Below are 16,056 nucleotides of genomic sequence, written 5' to 3' on the forward strand. Positions count from 1 at the left end.
TTTGCGTGAAATGTTCCCTTGGTATCTCTGATTTTCTTGAAGAGGTCTCTAGTCCTTCCCATTCTATTGTTTTCCTCTATTTCTTTGCACTAATCTCTGAAGAAGGCTTTCTTATCTCTCCTTGCTATTCTTTGGAACTCTGCATTCAAATAGGTATATCTTTCCTTTTCTCCTTTGCTTTTCACTTCTCTTCTTTTCACAGCTATTTTTAAGGCTTCCTCAGACAGCCATTTTGCCTTTCTGCATTTCTTTTTCTTGGGGATGGTCTTGATCCCTGTCTCATGTACAGTGTCCCAAACTTCCATCCATAATTCATCAGGCGCTCTGTCTATCAGTTCTAGTCCCTTAAATCTATTTCTCACTTCTGAGCAAGCATTTATTATGGCCCTGTGGTAAGCCAAAAGCTGTTTTTCACAAAACAGTAATAGTTATTTGCACAGGATGGCATAGCTTTTTTTACAAAATTCTAGAGATCTGCCCAGAGTTCACCTAAAGTTGTGCAGTAACCGTTGAAGAATCCCTAATTAGCACTGGTACATCAAGCACTTGGGTTATGTAACCCAAGTGGCAAAGCAGCTGTTACAGCAGCCCATAAGTGTTGCAGAGACGTCAAGTGTTGTGAGCCTCCTCACATCAAACAATCTTGGTAAATGGTTCATAGTTGCCTGCCCAAAGGAGGTACAGATTGCTTCAAAATTCCAAAGAGGTCTCCTGGGCATTGTACCTCTTTCTCAGTATTAAAAGAGAGTAGGTACAACACCTTCTTCGCCTTGGAAGGGATGTCTTGAATTGCTCAACACCGTAGGGCTCACAGAAAGTTTACCAGTGTGGAAGACCTGCGAATTTCTGTGGAATTTATTTCCCACCCTCTGGCATGCATGCATGTATTTTATCACAGTGTTTAGATCAGTTGCTGCCTCTTGTTCACCAAGTCTTATCAGCGTGAAATTATCGAAGTAGTAGACCAGCATGGTGCCCTTATAGAATAGAAAGGCAGTTAAGGTCCCTGTGGATTAGATTATTACTAAGAGCAGGAGAATTAGTAGGTAAGCACAGTGAAAATGTATAGCTGGCCTTATAGCTGAATGCTTACTGTTTATGATGATCTCATTCTCAGGTCTATAACTGCAAACCTTGTGCCAGGAGTATGTGGACTTTCTTTAGGAACAAAATCATACCTAAAGCAGCAGCAGCAGTGGTATTCACAACCTGAATAAGTTACAAAAATTTTTAATGCTGAATAATATCAGGTGTTTGGATGTACTATCCATTCACCTACTGAAAGGGCATCTTGGTTGCTTCCAGGTTTTGACTGTTGTTAATAAAGCTGCCATTAATATCCATGTGCAGGTTTTTGTGTTGATTTCAGTTCATTGAAATGAGTTTTCATTTCATGACTGCTGGATTGAAAGGTGAGAGTATGTTTAGTTTGTAAGAAACTGCCAAGTTGTCTTCCAAAGTAGCTGTACCATTTTTTCATTCCCACCAGCAGTGAATGAGAGATGCTATTGCTTCACATCCTCACCAGCAATTGGTGTTGTTAGTGCTTTGGATTTTGACCATTCTAATAAGTGTGCAGTGGTATCTTGTGTTGTTTTAATTTATAATTCTCTAATGACATATGGTGTTGAATATCTTCTTCTTATTGCTTATTTGCTTCTATAGTGAGGTGTCTGTTCAGGTCTTTTGCCCGTGTTTTAATTTTTTTTTTCTTGTCATTGAGTTTGTATACTTTGGATATTTAAAAAATTTTAAATATGAAGCTTGGGTTCTCATTTTCTTAGCAGTGTCTTTCACAGAGCAGACACTTTAAATTTTAATGAAGTCTAGATCATCAATTATTTCTTTCAGGATCATGCCTTTGGGACTGTTTCTGAAATCTCATCACCATACTCAAGGTTACCTAGATTTTTCCATGTGATATTCCCAGAGTTTTACACTTTTGCACATTACATTTAACTCTGTGATCCATTTTGAGTTAATTTTTTGTGAAGGATGTAAGGTCTGTGTCTAAATTTATTATTTGGGTTATGGATGTCCAGTTGTCTAAAGATCATTTGTTGAAAAGACTCCTCTTTTCTCCATTGTGTTGCCTTTGCTCCTTTGGCGGTATTTACGTGGGTCTATTCTGGGCTTTCTCTTCCGTTGCATTGATTTCCTTGTCTCTTCTTTCATCAGTACGATGGTGTCTTTATTACTGTAGCTTTGTAGGACGTCTTGGAAGTTCAGTAGTATTGGTCCTCCATCTTTGTTCCTCTCCTTCAAATATCAGGTTGGCTATTCTGGGTCTTTTGCCTCTCCACATCAGTGATAGAGTCAAGGTCAACAAAATAAATTACTGAGATTATTGGGTTGGTAGTAAGTCTATTAGTTTGAGGAGAATTGACATTTTTATAGTTTTGATCCTGTGCATTCATGAATGTGGAGTTTCTCTCCATTTATTTAGATCTTCTTTGACTTCTTTCATCAAGAGGTTTTGTAGTCTTCCTCATAGATCTTCTGTATATTTTGTTAGAATTATACCTAAGTATTTCATTTTTAAAATCCACAATTTCATAACTTCAACATCCTTGCCTCATCTGAGGCTGGTCTGATGCATGTACTGTCTCCTTGTGCTGGGTTGTTTTGTTTGTTTGTTTATTTGTGTTTATTCAAGTGTGCCTTGTAAGTTTCTGCTGAAAGGTGAACATAGTATACTGGATAAAATTAACTGCAGTAAATAATAATGTAATTTTAACGTGGGAGTGGGTGGGGGGCAGCATCTCTAGCCCTGTGATTTTGGTGAGCTTGCGCCCCTGGGCTGAGAACTTTGCCAGTGCCTCTGAGTTATTGTGTTCCATTGATTTTGTGTCCATTCTTTTTGCCAATACCACCTGCTCTCTAGATTGCAGTAACTTGAGATTAGTCTTGAAGTTAGGTACTGCCAGAGTCCAAACATTGATTTTATTGTTCAGAATTAGTCTATCCTAGTCCCTTTATTTTTACGTAAAAATTTAAAATCAGCTTTTTGATTTCTACCAAAAAAAATGCCCACTGAATTTTCATTAGGATTACTTTAAATCTATAGATCAGTTTGACGCTTAGCATCATAAAATCTTCTGATCCATGAACATAGTATATCTCTTCATTTAGGTCATCAATTTCTTTCATCAGTGTTTTGTAGTTTTTAGCATACAAATATTGTACATATTTTGTTAGATTTATTCCTAATTTCATGTTTTTAACAGTGCTGTTTTAATGTTACTGGTTTAATTTTTTTATATTCCACATATTCATTGCTGAAATATAGAAAGACACCTGCTTCTTGAATATGGACTCTGTAACCTTTGGGTTTGCCTAACTCACCTTTTTTTTTTTTTCCCTAGTGGCTTTTTTTTTTTTTTTCGGGTAGATTTCTCAAAATTTTTTAACTAAGACAGTCATGCTATCTGATACATACCCTGTACTAGTTATTACTTTTCTCTTGGCCTGTTTCCTGCTTGATATATGGACTTGTTATGAGACTGTTACTGAGTAATGGAGTGATATAAGTTAAAAGGACATTTGGAATAATTTTAGGCAAAACTCCTTTGTTTATAAAATATGTAAAAGCCCATTGGTTTTAAGTTTATCACTGTGCTGGTTTTTTTTTTCTCTGAGTACTTTTTACAAATAAGCTTTTAATAACATATAAACTGGAAAATTCACAAATTATATCAAAAGCCTTTAGCATGATAATTCATTGAATTATATGTACAGTTCAATGAATTATCATGCTAAAGGCTTTTGATCTATAAGTTTTATTTGTGGTCATTTATGCAACTTGAAAAATTAGAAGGCAATTCTGTAGAACAGGTATGGCCTTTGGCTAAAGAATTTCTTCAGTAACTTGAAATTTAATATTTTATAATCATCTGTACTGAATATAAGACTTAGTGAAGACTGAAATTTTTATTGAATCATAATTGCTTCTAACATTACTTTAGTGTCCATATACTTGATATCCTTGTGCTTTCTCAGTGCAACTTTTGAATGCTTAATTATCAGGTACCTAGCATAATTGAATTTTTTTCTGTGATATTAGCAGTTTATTTTTTCTGCCCATATCTCTATCACATTATTTTAATAATTTTTATTCTGAAGCAGGACAAAGTGAGTAGTAGGAAAAAGAAAGATAGAAAGTGGAGACTCAGTAGTTTGGGGTGCCAGTAGATACTATCTTGCATGCATACCAGGTTGCTTCAGTCATGTCTCACTCTTTGCGATCCTATGGACTACAGCCTGCGAGGCTCCTCTGTCCGTGGGAATCTCCAGGAAAGAATAATGGGAGTGGGTTGCCATCCCCTTTTCCAGGGGATCTTCCCAACCCAGGGATAGAACCCTTGTTCTTCCATCTCCTGCGTTGGCAGGTAGGTTCTTTACCACTAGCGCCACCTGGGAAGCCCCAGATACCATCTTACATGCTTGGTAAATTGGATTTCAAATTTTTTACTTCCTTATTGGTTATAAAATTGTTCATCCGTTCCTTTTACTGTGTAGGTTTTTCGTGGTTCCCACTGAAATGGGCCAAGTGTATTTCCATGGTCCATTGATGTCTTACTTGGACTTACTTGGGCCAGTAAAGTGTTAGTGAACAGAGGTCTTAAATACACTCTTCTGATTGAACTTGGTCTCCTGCAGCCCTGTGATCTTCCAAGGGAAGAACATGCCCCATGTATTCACTGAAACATATTTTTATAGTTTTTTCTCTATAGCTACAATGAGTTCAAGCGCAATTTATAGGGCAGAGAAGATAGAGGAAAAATATTTTTAAGCAGAAAAGTAAACTAGGACATCCATACTGGACTAATTGCAGTATTATTCCTTAAGGAGTATTATTAGAGTCTAAAATTATCAGCCAAGATTTAACATTGGAAAATTTCAAGTGAAAAGAAGTATTTCACTAAGTCCAACGCATTCTTCTAGATACATATATATTTAAAAAAAAACCTAATTCTGATTTTTCTTTAATTAGGGAACTGTTACACTGATGATATACCTCTTTGTTTGTCAACATGTGAAATACTACGTGCATGTGCTCAGTCGTGTTTCTTTGTGACCCCATGGAGTGTAGCCCGCCAGGCTCCCTCATCCATGGAATTTTCCAGGCAAGAATACTGGAGTGGGTTGCCATTTCCTACTCCAGGGGATCTTTCTGACCCAGGGATCAAACCTGCATCTCCTGCATTGGCAGGCGGATTGTTCACCATTGTGCCACCTGGGAAGTGTAAAATACTATAATTCCATATAAAATTATAGTAAAATACTGTAATTCCTTATAAATCAGTCTCATGTCTATTTATGAAAGCCCCCAAATTAGAAATCTGTTAAGAAAGAGACTTGATAAATAGGTCTAGGAAATACAGTATTCATCTGATCACAGCTCCAGAGAGAAAGAGAAAAGAACCATTGGAAGAGAAGAATTAGTCAGTGTAGCGAAAGAAAGGACCTAGTGACTAGTGAGAAATAAAAAGTTAAGACCTATTCTGGTAAAATTTCTGAAATCCGAAGATAAGGAATAAGTCCAAGATTTCTACCAAGAGAAGTTTTGGGGAAAGATAGAGTGATCTGGACTATGGTGATAATGGAAGAAATGAAGAGAACATGGCAGATTTGAATTCTACTCGAGATTGATAATCTGCAGAATAGCTTTTGCATTTGTTGCAAGGGGCTGTGATGGGAAGAAATGATTACTAGGCTTTGGTTTGAGTAAATACATAAGTAGGTGGTAAATATATGTAATAGTTTTAATTGAGGTAATTTTAACCATTTTATTGTGTATAATTCAGTGGACTTTAGTACATTTACAGTGTTATACAAACATCACTGCTATATAATCCATCACCCCAAAAGGAAACCTGTACCTATTAAGCATTCAGTCCCCATTCCTGTAGTCGAAACCTAATCTCTTTTCTCTCTGTATTTGCTTTTTCTGAACATTTCATATAAATGTTTCATATAAACATTTCATACAACGTGTAGCATTTTTTAGTCTGGCTTCTTTCACTTAGTATACTGTTTTCAAAGTTTTATTAGTGTTGTAGCATGAATCAAGCCTTCACTATTTTTATTGCTGAATAATATTTCATCATAATATGTCACATTTTCTTTATTGATTCACCAGCTAATGATGTTTGAGTCGTTTCAGTTTGGGGCTATTTTGAATAATGCTGCTGTGAATGCCCTGGTTTTTCCTTGAAAACCTGTTTTCTTTGCCTTTGGGTATACACTTAGAAGAGGGTTGGACTGGATTAGATGGTAATTCTGTGTCTTAACTTTTTGAGGAACTGCGAAAATGTTTTAGACAGCAGCTATAACATCTCATATTCCCACCAGCAGTGTATGAAGGTTCTAGTTTTTCCACATCCTTACCAACACTTCCCTGTTGTTGTTTTAACAGCATCACACTGAGTGTGAAGTGGTATTGCATGTAATACCATGTGCTTGTTTTTTAAAAAAATTTCCCCTCAGTTTTATTGAGATATGATAGACAAATAAAAATTGTATCTATTTAAGGTGTGCAACATGGTATTTAATGAATATTACATTGTGAAATGATTGCCACAATTAAGCCGATTAAGATATCCACCACCTCACATGTTTACCCTTTTTGTGTGTTTGTGTGAAAATATTTGAGATCTACTCTCTTAGCGTATTTTAAGTATGCTGCTGCTAAGTCGCTTCAGTCGTGTCCGACTCTGTGCGACCCTAGAGACGGCAGCCCACCAGGCTCCCCCATCCCTGGGATTCTTCAGGCAAGAGCACTGGAGTGGGTTGCCATTTCCTTCTCCAATTTTAAGTATACAATATATTATTTTTTTGCTGTAGCCACCATGGTGTACGTTAGGTCTCCAGAACTTATTCATCTAATAACTGAAAGTTTTTACCCTTTGACCAACATCTCCCTTTTGCCTCTACTTCCTAGCACCTGGTAACCACCATTCTCCTCTCTGCTACTATGATTTTGATCTTATTTTTTTAGATTCCACATATAAGTGAGATTATGTGGAGATATTTCTTTCTGTGTCTGTTTATTAGCTTAATGTCCCCCAGGTTCTATGTTGTTGCAAGTAAAAGAAGTCCTTTTTTTTTTAAGGCTGAGTAGTATTCCTTGGAGAGAGAGAGTGTGTATATGTGTGTAAAATCACATTTTCTTCATCCATCCATCCATCCATTGGCAGACACTGAAGTTGTTCCTATATTGTGGCTACTTTGAATAATGCTGCAGTGAACATGGGAGTGCAGATATCTCTTTGAGATAGTGATTGTATTTCCTTTTGGTATATACTCAGAAATAGGTTAGTTGGATCATATGGTAGTTCTATTTTTAATTTTTGAGGGCTCTCCATTACTGTTTTCCATAATGGTTGTACCAATTTATATTCCCACCAACAATGTATAGGGGTTCCTTTTTCTCCACGTCACTGCCAATCTTGTTATCTTTTGACATTTTGATAATAACTGTCCTAACAGGTGTGAGGTGGTATCTCATTGTGATTTTGATTTTTGTGATTGATGATTGTTGATGTTGATTGCTTTTTCATGTGCCTGTTGACTATTTATATTTATTCTTTGGAAAATATTTATTCACATCCTTTGCCCATTTTTAATTAGGTTTTGTTTTTGTTATGAGTATGTTTACCTTACATATTTTTAGTATTAATCCCTTTTCAGATATATGGTTTGCAAATATTTTCTCCCATTCTGTGGTTGCTTTTTCCTTTTGTTGACGCTTTCCTTTGCTGTGCAAAAGCTTTTTAGTTTGATATAGTTTCACTTGTTTTTGTTGGTTGTACTTTTGATGTCAAATCCAAAACAAAATCATTTTCAAGATGAATTACATGGATTTTTCCTCCAAGGTTTTCTTCTAAGAACTTTATGATTTCAGGGCTTCAATCAGTTCAGTTCAGTTGCTCAGTCATGTCTGACTCTTTGCGACCCCATGAATCGTAGCACGCCAGGCCTCCCTGTCCATCACCAACTCCCGGAGTTCACTCAAACTCAACGTCCATTGAGTCGGTGATGCCATTCAGCCATCTCATCCTCTGTCGTCCCCTTTTCCTCCTGCCCCCATCCCTCCCAGCATCAGAGTCCTTCCCAGTGAGTCAACTCTTCGCATGAGGTGGCCAAAGTACTGGAGTTTCAGCTTTAGCATCATTCCTTCCAAAGAACACCCAGGACTGATCTCCCTTAGAATGGGCTGGTTGGATCTCCTTGCAGTCCATGGGACTCTCAAGAGTCTTCTCCAACCCCACAGTTCAAAAGCATCAGTTTTTCGGTGCTCAGCCTTCTTCACAGTCCAACTCTCACATCCATACATGACCACAGGAAAAACCATAGCCTTACATCTGTCTTTAACCCATTTTCTGTTGATTTTCGTATGTGGGGTCAGACAAGGATCCAGTTTCACTTTTCGCATGTGATTATGCACTTTTTCCAATACTGTTTATTGGAGAGACGGTCCTTTCCCCATTGTGTATTCTTGGTGCCCTATCAAGGGTTAGCTGACCACATCTGCGTGGATTTATTTCTAGACTCTCTGCTCTCTCCCACTGATCTGTGTGTCCGCTTTTATGCCAGTACCAAACTGTTTTACTACTGCTTTGTAACATGATTTGAAATGAGGACGTGTCAGCTTTGTTCTTCTGGCTCAAGATTTCTTGATTACATTAGCTGTTTAGAGCTTTTGTGAAAGATTGTGAAGGAATTTTAGGATTTTTTTTTTCTATTTCTGTGAAAAAATGTCATTGGAATTTTTATAGAGATTACATTGGGTCTGTAGATTAGTTTGGGTAGGAAGAACATTTTGATAATTATTACAGTCCATTAACACAGGAAATCTTTCCATTTATTTATGTCTTCAATTTCTTCATCAGAATCTTATAGTTCTCAATGTACAGATCTTTCACCTTGGTTAAATACATTCCTAAGTATTTTAATCTGTTTGGTGTTAAGCATACTACTTTAAATTCTGTTCCTTATTGCTCTGTGTTCCCTCTGAGGCTATTTATTTTTCAGTCTTTCTGACTTGCTTTTTTCATGTTATGTTTCTTTGTTATTGTTAGTTAAGGGTCAGATATTATATATGAAAATGGTGGAAGTAATCTGAGACCTATGATGATGTTATCTTCCTCTGAGAAGATTTATGTTTATAGTTTCTGGCAGGCGCAAGCAATCTGAGATTGCCTTGATTAGATTTTCTGGTGCACATTTGGAGCTGAGCTTCAGTCTCTATAAAGGCCAGTCTAGTTTTGGTTTATACTCACTCCTAGAATGTAGCCCTTTGGGGTTCCAAACAAAGTCCCTCTTAGAAACTTGGTTCTCCCAGCTTGTCTTCCCAGCTCTGTAAAATTGTCAATGACTTAGCCTTTCAGATGCTACTAAACGAAAAGCGAACCCACATACAGGTCTCAGTCTTCTTGTAATTCTTCATCATGCCGTTAACTCTCCAGTGCCTTTAGGAAGATTTTAAAAACATATACAGTTGTAGTTTTCTACAACTGGGCAAAATTGGTCTGAAGTATGTAATCTGCTGTTACCAGAAGTAGAAGCCAACAGCATATCTGTGGAAGTAAATAACATATCATTTACTCTTTTTTTAAATGTTTGAGCAGATTCAGAAATCACCGTATAATGTTAGTCTTACCCACTTGTATTTTCATGTGCATTCTTGGAGAAAGAGAATAAGAAATAGTTACAATGATCCTACCAGGAATTGCACAGATTGCATTGTCAAGCAGGTGAATATCTTCTTTCATGTTGGTCTTATCAGGGACAATTGAAGATCGTTGTTCTAATTATAACACTTGTTGTGTTGTACTACAATTATTATTTTTTAAAGATTGTTTTTGATGTGGACCATTTTCAAAGTTCCCGTTGAATTTGTCATAATATTGCTTCTGTTTTATGTTCTGTTTTTTTGGCCATGAGGCATGTGAGACCCCAGCTCCCTAACCAGGGGTTGAACCTGCACCCCACCCCCTGCATTGGAGGTGAAGTCCCAACTGCTTGACCGCCAGGGAAGTCCCCTGTCATTATTATGTGACCACATTGCTCATGAAACAGTGAACCATTACAAGGAGGAATCCTATCTTATTCTTGTTCAGTTTCTTAGTGCTAGACCTCAAAATAAGTACCCAGTAATGGAGAAATGAACGAACGTGTTGGGAATACCTTTTTTGTCTTTTGAGAGTGAAGAATCAGTATCAGTATGCACCGTGCTGAGTCAGTTTAAATAGAGAAGAATTTTAGGAGATGAACCTCTTCTCACCAGCTCTTTTGTCCTGTCTTCTCCTGTCTCATAGGTGGCATCTCCACAGAAAGCGACTGTGCTTTTGAGCCAGACTACGCCGTCCCACCACTTCCCGTGAGTGAAGGTATGCAGCACATTCGGATTATGGAGGGCATGTCTCGCTCTCTTCCATCCTCCCCCTTACTCACACATCAGTCTATCAGTGTTCGGCTCCAACCTGTGAAGAAGTTAACTGGTAAGGACTTTACCTACGTTGAGTATGTTTAACAGGAAACCTAACAGTATGCACTCTAGATCATAGCAAATATGTTTATGTGCATCTCTAGGTTTTTCCTCTTTGGCCTTTCTAATGTCACAGACTCTTGGAAAGTAGAGCTCCCACTGATTTTAATTTAGGAAATTAGACTAGTGCTCCGTTTGACAGATTGATGTATTTATTTTCTAAATGATCCATCTGTTGTGGACATATTTTTCCAGGCTTTCAGGAAATTTCTGGTTTTGCAAGAATATACTGTTGTTCTGATTGCATTTATCAGCTTGTTCATGTCAGATTACCAGATGGAGATATTGTAATTTTAGAATAATGAAAGCTTCATAGTTCAGTAAGGGTACATAGTTTTTTGTCTGAAATCTTGATTTGTATTTTTCATACCTATTTTTAACAGCTGATTTAGATGTTAACCTCTCCATGGTACTCTCCATGTTTACCTCTCCAACTTCTTAAAATATTCACTATAGTATAGGTTGTGGATTGACTTTAACATGATCTCACAGTATGTATTATACAGTCAGATCAAGTTGTTAGGTATCAAACTGTGTCTTTACTAAATGAACTTTTATCTCTTAAAGCTTTTTCAGGAAAGAAGATTTAATATGTTAAATGATACTTATGTGCAAAAGTATGTATGCCTGGGTCATTTTGTTAGATTTCTTTTAACGTTATTAGTTTATATCCAGTATCAGTAAGTTGACTGGCATTGAATGGATTATGAGTGTATGGAGGCAAGAAATGAAGTCATTCCCAAAGGATGTATTGACTTCCTCCTATGTGTCTGGCATTGAGTTAGACAATAGAGTTGATTATCAAACAACAGTTCAAAAGAAAGTAAAATGATGGGGGGAAATGAGATTTTCAGACTCTTCCGTCTATTTTGAATAAAACTTGCATTACAGTGTTTATAATTTTCATCAAAATGATGATATTTATTCTGTAGACCTGCAGAGCATAAGTTATGCTCTTATATTGTTTATTTTTGTTTTAGGCATCTTCAAATGACTGACTCAAAGTCTGTTTTGATTCTTGGATTAGGTAAAAATCAATAAAATAGCTTAATAGCATTTTATTAAAATACTTATTCCTTCTGTTATCTAAAAATAGGAAAATTATATGTAATTGGTCTTGAATAAAAATTTCAATGCTTAGAAATTTCCCCTTTTGCTTACAGTTTAAGGTATTATTGATTACTGAAAATGCAAATAACCAAATCTAATGGCTGCCAAGTGATGTGCTTCATTTTACCACACATATGGGAAGAAATAGCAAGAAAAATTGTTTCCTTATAGAACTTAGCTGTATTGCCCAAGATTTTAGAGATACCACTTTCCTGTCCCATTTGACTACTCCAGTTTGAACTTCAGCTTAAATAGACAACCTTTAGGTAACCCGAAAGATAAGTACATATGACGACAAAACCAACAACATGCCTGGAAACAGAGAGGTGGTAGAGGGAAGCAGCAGTAAGCATCCTTGGTTAATTATACGTGTGAACTATGCAGGTTTAATATTACGATGCTTGAAAGGTAAGTATCCTCTCAGATCATTTTGTTTTATTCACTGAAGAGATTTTCAAAGCCCTAAGAGTTTTAAGTTTGAAGATGCATTTTAAAATATCTGAACAAAAGAAATCTATCTCCTGAAAGAGGATGCCGTGAAAACTTTTCTGTGGCAAATTTTCTGCCAAGTGAATTAGGTGATAAAAATCTTCTGGTTTAACCCAGAATGAAATTACTTTGGAATTTAAATTAAAAAGATTATTTAGTAGATTACTCATCAGTTATCTTTCCTTTCCTAATTATATTTTGGTATAAATAAGTAAAAAGAACATTGAATGGAAAAAGATTAGCTGACCATAAGGGAATGTCCTTCAGAGAATTGTTCTTAACAAAATACATTAATTGAATATGGCCATTAGGGCTACACTTACTAATTTATCCATTTCCATTCATTTAAACTTCCAGCTACCTTATCTTGCTTATATTCATATTACAACCAAACTGAACAAGTAGGGCCAGAATAGTTATCTTTTTCTGTTTTCTTCCTGACTTTGTCTAATATTTAGTCCCCTGTCTATGCTACCATCAAGGTGGTTTGCTTGTTTTTCTGTGCTCCTTGTTTAGGACCTACTAGATTAGGCACTGCTCTAGATACAATAGACAGAGTGCAGGAAGAGGCACCTGAAGCCCCTGCCTTTGAAGATGTTTACATTCCAGTTGTGAGGGAGCTGTAATAAACAATAACCAATAAATAAATAATTTTAGATAGCAAGTACTGTAAGGGTAATAAAGTAGGAAAAGGGAGTGAGAAAGACTGGGGCAAAGTGGTTGGGGAGAATCAGAGGAGCTGTTTGAACTGAGGCTCAGTGATAAAGAATGTGCCTGCAGTGTAGGAGCCCCATGTTCACTATCTGGGTCTGGAAGATCCTCTGGAGGAGGGCATGGCAACCCACTCCAGTGTTCTTGCCTGGAGAGTACCATGACAGAGGAGCCTGGCCACAGTCCACATAGTCTCAAAGAGTCAGACACGACAGAAGCTACTTAGCATGCTCACATGCTGAACAACAAAACGAAGCCAGTCATGGGAAGGGCTGGGGTCAGAGCCTTCCAGGCAGAGGGAACAACCAGAACAAAACTCCTAAAGCAGAAATCAGTGCTGGTGAGTTGAAGAATTAGAGAGAAGGCAGTGTGACCTCAGCAGAATAAGTCAGAGGGGAGGGGTGTATCAAATAGTTGAAGACATGGGCAAAAGCCAGAGTTTTTTATGATCATGATAGGAACCTACTCTGTAGGATTTTTAGCAGAGCTGGAATGGGAAATAATATGATATGATTTACCTGTTTATCAGAACTTGACGGCACATGTGTTATGAGTGGCCTGTGAGGGTCTAGAGCAGTGGTCCGCAACCTCTTTGGCACTGGTTTCATGGAAGACAGTTTTTCCACAGACCAGGTTGAGGGGGTTGGTTTAGGGATGATTCTAGTGCATTATATTGATTGTGTACTTTATTATTATTACATCAGCTCTACCTCAGATCATTGGGCCCTAGATCTCGGAGGTTGGGGACCCCTGGTCTAGAGAATCCCACATTCATTAACCATGGGTGTGTTTTCCAGACCTTTAACAAGTCTTTACCGTCTAACAAGTTAATAGAGTATTGAAAGACAGTCTGTCTTTTTGTTTGTTTTATCAAGTAAAACATAAGAGTAACATTTCCCTATTACTGTTTTTTTATAACCTTTGTACTTTCAACATGTTTGTCGTAGTCCTTCACGCAGTTGTATATGAAGATCTGTTTCCAAATACTTTGACTTATCTTTAGTCTCACGGGAGTGAGAATGGGGAAAAAGGCCTTCTCAAGAATTAAGATATTATTCTTGAAAACTAAGTATATGTGTGTGTGTGTATATATATATATATAATTTTTTTTTAAGTATGTATAGCTCTATCCAGTACAAAAACAGGTTACAGTAAAAGTGGTTAAGAGAGGAATGGGCTCTGTGGTCATGCTACTTGTGTCTGTATTGCAGCCCTGAGAAAGTCACTTAACTACTCCCTTGCTTCTGTTTCTTCATCTGCAAAGTGGGGTTAACGATCCCTCCTACCTCATGGATAGTCAAACCTGTCCCTTGATGGTTACCAGTTGCTTAATACATGCATAAATACATGTATTTGTTGTTGCTAAGTCGTGTCAGACTCTTCATGACCTCAGGGACTGCAGCACACCAGGCTTCTCTGTCCTTCGCTGTTTCCCAGAGTTTACTCAAACTCATGTCCACTGAGTCACTGATACTATCTAACCTCTGCCACCCCCTTCTCCTTTTGTCTTTGATCTAAATGCTCAAAATGTGTGAGCAGTTATTGTTGACAAAACTGTTTAAATTTGGTGAGAAGTTTTTAAAAACTATTGAACATTAGATACCAATTTGGAACTTTAAAATTTGTCATGTTTTGAAAATTATACCTTTAATGAGTAATAGTAACAATGATAACAATTCTCATTTGAGTGCCTGTTGTGTGACATACCGTGTAAACACATATTCTTCACATGTATCTCCATTTTACACATGAATAAATGAAGCCTTAGAAAGGTAAAATGTCTTTCCCAAAATAATACAACTAAGAAGAGATCAAAGCCAGAATTAATACCTAAGCCTTTAAACTCCAAATGAGGTTCATTTTACCAGTGAAAAAATTGAGGTTTATAGAATTTACCCAAGGCATCTGGTGTATCAGTTAAGACTTTTTGTTTGAAAAAAAAAAAAAGTAATAAGACATAGCCATGGTTTAAGCAATATAGGGAAACTAGAATACCTGAAGGCTGGTCATGCCTCAAGGGTCATTTGGCTTAGTTGGATATTGCTTTGCTTTAGGAGGAGGCACGGAAGAGATAGTGCAGAAACACACCATTGGCCCTAGTTAACTGTGGTAACAGAATTGCCACTGTTCTCGAGCTTCTTATTCAGTATCTTTCCAAGATGTTTTTGTTCATAATATCATAAGGTCCCTCAGGGTGCTACTTCACATGTAGAAATTGGGAGTGCCACTAGTTTATTCATCCACACTTAATGAATTTACACTCTGAGTTTAGTAGAAGTTAAATTTTGAGTATTCATACTGTTAGTAGAGCTGCAAATTGGCACACTGTTTTTGTAGGACAGTTTGAAATAGGTGTCAGAATTGTAATGCTCATCATCTTTGACCCAACAATTGTATTACTAAGAGTTTATTTTATAAATAAATGTGAACAAATTTAAAAATTATTATGTGTGTGTGTATATGTAATACTGTTTATGTAGTAAAAAAAGTCTGTTTATCAGTAATAGTCATCTATTTATGTTTTTAAATGATATGCAAACATACACATATCACACATGCATTCATTTGGTGGTGAAGTGGAGAAATGATAGCTTGAACTTAGAAGCAGGAGGAGCAAGACATGCGTTTTGTTGTATGCCCTTCTGTAATGTTTGTGTGTCTATGTGTAAAACCCATTCTCAAGAGGCTCTATAACAAAATGGACCCTGACTGCCCTTTCCTAATTGTGTCAGCTTGTGCAAAGTTGCTTCAAGTCTCTATACTTCAGTTTCCTTGTTTCTAAAATAAGGATTAAAATAGTATTTACCTCATAAGACTGTTGAGAGAATTGGATGGGTTGATTTGTATAAAGCTCATAAGACAATGTCTGGCATAGAATAAGCAGTCCAGTAAATGTTAATAATGATCATTATTAAATTTAAAAACAGATTTGTGTGAAATAAATAATAAAATAGATTGCTGTCAGCTGTCAAATATGAATTCTGAGCCTTTGAAACATGACCTTCAAGTAATTTATTTAATTGCCTTAAGTAAGTCCCTCTCCTGTTGTAGGGAGTTAACCTTAGAATACTGATGTCAAAAAAACAAAAAAAATACTGATGTCAAATGGATTAGTATCTAGCCTCTGGGAAAAGATTTTTTGGCCTGATTTTTAAAGTATTTGCTACCAATAGGTTGTAATGACCATGTGGCAG

General features: G+C 36.7%; 1 protein-coding gene across 4 annotated transcripts in view; it reads left to right on the plus strand.

Moving 5' to 3' along the window:
- TANC2 (tetratricopeptide repeat, ankyrin repeat and coiled-coil containing 2) overlaps positions 1-16,056 on the plus strand; it is a 368,300-nt gene that overhangs the window by 119,390 nt on the left and 232,854 nt on the right. For 2 of the 4 annotated variants that reach the window (XM_018065318.1, XM_018065319.1), the window contains exon 4: positions 10,323-10,505. In XM_018065318.1, the coding sequence (XP_017920807.1) occupies positions 10,323-10,505 (183 nt within the window). The remainder of the gene's footprint in view (positions 1-10,322; positions 10,506-16,056) is intronic. The other 2 variants (XM_018065320.1, XM_018065322.1) reach the window with 1 other exon arrangement.

Source organism: Capra hircus, chromosome 19, assembly GCF_001704415.2.
Source record: "Capra hircus breed San Clemente chromosome 19, ASM170441v1, whole genome shotgun sequence".
NCBI classification, from domain to species: Eukaryota; Metazoa; Chordata; class Mammalia; order Artiodactyla; family Bovidae; genus Capra; species Capra hircus.